At 37.4% G+C, this 4,640-nt stretch overlaps 1 protein-coding gene across 2 annotated transcripts; it reads left to right on the top strand.

Annotated features, from left to right (window-relative positions):
• Positions 1-321: 321 nt before the first annotated feature.
• LOC124169486 lies at positions 322-3,078 on the top strand. Of its 2 annotated transcripts, XM_046548111.1 has the most exons (3): positions 322-502; positions 839-997; positions 1,138-3,078. In XM_046548111.1, exons 2-3 carry the CDS (start codon positions 855-857, stop codon positions 2,957-2,959), a joined length of 1,965 nt encoding a protein of 654 aa, XP_046404067.1. In that variant the 5' UTR covers positions 322-502; positions 839-854; the 3' UTR covers positions 2,960-3,078. The 2 variants fall into 2 exon arrangements, with proteins under 2 accessions (XP_046404067.1, XP_046404068.1); XM_046548112.1 differs by lacking the exon at positions 322-502 and having other exon boundaries at positions 907-997; positions 1,127-3,078.
• The last annotated feature ends 1,562 nt before the right edge of the window (positions 3,079-4,640 follow it).

The raw sequence follows: 4,640 nt of genomic DNA, 5'->3' as shown, positions 1-4,640 counted from the left end.
AATCAATTTATAAATTTAAAAGAATGTAAAAGCAATAAGAAAGAAATACGAAAATATTTTGAAATTCCGTGAAGACAGTTTTGTGAAACATGCAGAAAAAAATTTACCTTCATCATTTGCCCAGTTTCTTCGTACCCAACTTAGAATTGCTGGAAAGAAACCTAAAGGAAGAGGGTGGACCACTGACGAGAAATTAATGGCTCTTCCTTTGTTTAAGAAAAGCCCAAAGGCTTACACACTGTTGAGATAATTTGTTCCCCAATCCAGTAGAAGAACCCTCACTTCGTTATTGCAGCAGATACCATTTTCCACAGGAGTAGGGGAGGGTGGGGCACAGTGAAACATGGGGCAGGGTGAAACAATTCAAATTTCCCTCCTCCTGACAATTCTATGAATTAGTGCTCTCTGTGTTATATTAAGGAACTAACACCACAACAGCTGCTGCAGTCTCATGGCTTGTGCTCTTCTAGTCTCCTGTTGATGGATCAAAACCTATTTTAAGGTGAGAAAAGTAAATAATTCCAAAGAATTATTTCACACTGACAAACTTTTCCTTTTCATGGGAAATCTTAACTTATCATTGTATTTACTGTTACCATTTCTTAAGTTTTGGAGACCACCAAACATATTTCTATATCTTCATTTGTTTTCATGCAGTAAGTTTATTTATTCAAGATGGCCTGGTGGGGCACACTGAAACAAGATAAATGGGGCACAGTGAAACATGTTTCACTGTGCCCCATGTCTCATTTAGGAAGAACTATTTGACTTGAAATATGCAGTGTGGATTACTATAGTAATTATTATTGTTATTCTGATGGAATTTCATTATTTTCAGAATAAAGATTCCAAAAATGAGGAATAGAATAAGAAAGAGCCATATTGGATCCTTCACAGATGGTGAAATGCGCGCTGCAGTTCATCTTGTTCTGCATGAAAACTATTCAATCAGGAAAGCAGCCAAAGAATGTAATGTCAATTATGTAACACTCAGTCGGTATGTTTATTTGTTTTTTGCATGTGAACATCTTGTAACATTGAAAGTTTTCTGAAAATTTTTTTAAATTTCAAATAAACAGTAAACGTAAACTGACATTCAAATTTTCCAAATAATAATTTTGAAAAGATTCTTTTCAGGTATGTGAGTAAGCAAAAAAAGGCTAGTGATGAAGGGACTGGTGAACATGTTCGCATGACACCAAAATATCAATCCAGATTGATTTTTACAGCTGAACAAGAAAAGTGCTTGGCTGACTATTTGATAACATGCTCAAAACTCTGTTATGGTCAGTCGACTCGTAACACTCGAGAGCTAGCTTATGAAATGGCAGTGGTGAACTCTATACAAGTGCCAAAAAACTGGCATGATGACTCTGCTGCAGGTTTAGACTGGCTACGATTGTTCTTGAAGCGAAATCCAAATTTAAGCATTCGGCAGCCTGAAAACTGTTCTCTTTCTCGTTGCACATCATTTAATGCACACACAGTGAAAACATTTTTTGACAATCTTGGTGCAGCCTTAAGACGTTCAGAATGTTTTGGTGATGGTTCCAGAATATGGAATCTAGATGAAACTGGTACCTCAACAGTCGTAAATAAGTCTGCCAAGGTGATTGCAGAAAAGGGATCCAAAGGGGTAAATAATGTAACAGCAGGTGAAAGGGGAACTCTAGTTACTACATGCTGTTTTGTGAGTGCATCCGGAAACACCATACCCCCTGCATTTGTTTTCCCAAGGGTCAAGTTCAGTGATCATATGTTGATCAATGCCCCTCCTGGCTCTCTTGGACTGACATCGAAAAGTGGTTGGATGACAGCAGAAATATTTCCTGAAGTTATTAAGCACTTCATCAAACATACAAAAACAAGTAAAGAAGACCCTACACTGCTAATAATGGATAATCACCAAAGCCATATTAGTATACAAGTAATAGATTTGGCAAAAGAGTATGGCATAATGATTGTGACTCTTCCACCTCATTGCAGTGCCAAATTACAGCCCTTGGATGTTTCCTGTTATGCTCCATTTAAGACCTATTATGCCGCAGCAGTTGATTCCTGGAACAAAAGCAATCCAGGTAAAGCTCTTTCCATCTACCATATTGCAGGATGCGTCAATTTTGCCCATCAAAAGGCTATGACTCCAGCTACTATTATTAATGGATTCAAAAAAACTGGAATATATCCATATAATAGGCACATTTTCACCGAGGCAGATTTCTTGAGTAGTTCTGTAACAGACCAGCCTTCTCCTGAAACTGAAGAGTGTGACTTATTGAGCCAAGAATTAAGAGCAACTGCAAGTACTTCCAGTTTAAACAATGGTCAAGGTGAAGATAAAAGAACTTTTCAAAGTCCTGCTCAGTTCAAGGGCTATCCTAAAGCCGCTCCAAGGAAAAATTCAACCAGGAAAAGAGAACCAGGCAAAAGTATGATCATAACAGACACACCAGAAAAAATCCGTATGATGGAAAAGAAAAATACAGCTATAGGAAAAAAAACTTCTGAGGCAACTAAATCATGCAGAAGTTTATTTAATGCCAATGTTGCCATTGATAACTGTGAGGGGCCCCATCAAAATTCAGACACCACGTCAGAGGGAGGACTTTCAAACCCCTTGGAAGGTAATGAGGATATTTTAGAAGGTTTTGGAAATAAAGTAGGTACAGTAAAAGTTGGTGATTATGTTTTGATTGAGTTTTCATCGAAGAAAAAATTCTACTATGTAGGTAGAATAATTAAAGAAGCAAGAAAACACAATGGCGCTGAAGTTACATATTTACGAAAAAGTTCCAAAGTGCCAAATTCATTTTTTTTCCCACATATTGAAGATATAGCATCTGTCAGCATGAAAGACATTAAATTAGTTTTACCACCTCCTTCTTATCGCAAAGGAACTGCAAGAATGAAAAGGTTTATTTCATTTAAAATTTCATTTGCCAATTTAGATGTTCGTTAAGCTTCTAATTATCACTGACTAAGGTGCAGTTTGTTTCATGTTTTTTAATCCATTACTGTATTCATGCATTGTGAGTTTCATTCTAGTGAAAATATTGCCAAAGGTAAAAATAAATGGTATTATAAAATCTGAAAAAATGTGTTTCACTGTGCCCCATAAGTAAAAAAGGCCCTGTTTCACTGTGCCCCACACATGGGGCACAGTGAAACAATTGACATATCACTACAAAAATTGATGTAAATCCATTGCTTTTTTAAATAATTCCATTTTTTAAAGTAGGAATAGTGAAGAAAATGACAAGCACCATTTATATATTTTCATTGTTATTTTATTTTCAAAAGCAATGTTTTTATAGGCAAAATAATAATTTTTGTTTCACTGTGCCCCACCCTCCCCTACATGCAGATTTGGTTAGTCATATATCCATCCATGCATCAGAAATGGCTTTAAGGATAAGTTTTGTACTTTACTCTTTGATGAAATGAGGTTAAAGCCAAATCTGTTCTTCGACAGCCATCATGATCGCATTGATGGATTTGAAGATTTAGCCACTGGAAAAAAGACCAATAAATTGGCAAAGTATGCTCTTGTTTTTATAGTTAGAGCCCTTTTTGGTAAGTGGAAGCAGCCAGTTGCCTATTACTATAGCCATAATAGCACCTCTTCCTCCACCATCTGTGCAATAATTAAGGAGATTATTCCTTTACTTCTTCCTGCTGGACTTAAGGTTTTGACAACTGTTTGCGACATGGGCACAAACAATGTGAAAGCTCTGAAATCATTGGGTGCTAGTTTCCAATCCCCATTCTTTTCCATTGACAATACCAGAATTTTCACAATTTTCGACCCACCTCATTTGCTTAAATGTTTCAGAACTTTATTTATGAAATATGACGTAGAAATTGGTGTGGATATTGGGGGGAATAAAGTGAAGAAGGTGGCAAAATGGCAACATATATTGGCCACCTATGCTGACCAGGTTCCACCATTTCAAGACCTCAAGCACCTTACCAAGAGACATCTTGATCCCAAACATCGAGACAAGATGAGAGTATACTTGACAGCACAAGTACTGAGCAATTCAGTAGCTTGTGCTGTCAACCACCGAGTTTCATCAGGCACGTGTTGATAGTGAAATGTTAATGCGATGAATTTTAAACATTCAAATTCTAAGTTCATGGAATTTGAAGGTATGGAGAGGGTCCTATAAATAATGTATTCATTGATACAGGTGTTCTGGGTTCTGATGGTGTGGCCACTGCTACCTTCCTCCTCCTCTGTGATGAACTATTTGACAGCCTGAATGGTACCCTGCATCGACGAGACCGGTGTAAGGTATTGAAAGGACCTGTCACATCATCTTCACCTCATTTCCAGTTCTGGGAGACTGCCATCAAATCTATAGATGGTCTTAAGTTTCTTAATTGTGACAAGAGACCAGCCTCTCAATATGGCTGGTTGGCAACCATTAGGGCTATGAGAATGCTGAGGAATGTAGTGACCAAGGAGGGCTTTCATCATTTAGAAACGAGAAATCTTAACCAAGATCCATTGGAAAACTGTTTTGGTATAATTAGGCAAAACTGTGGGCAGAACCACCACCCCAACGTCCCACAATTTGTCAGTACATTGAAAACAGCCTTGATTGATGGTTTTTCTGCACCATCTACTCGACAGAATT

Source organism: Ischnura elegans, chromosome 12 (genome assembly GCF_921293095.1).
Source record: "Ischnura elegans chromosome 12, ioIscEleg1.1, whole genome shotgun sequence".
Lineage (NCBI taxonomy): Eukaryota > Metazoa > Arthropoda > Insecta > Odonata > Coenagrionidae > Ischnura > Ischnura elegans.
This window is presented reverse-complemented; position numbering and strand designations above follow the sequence as displayed.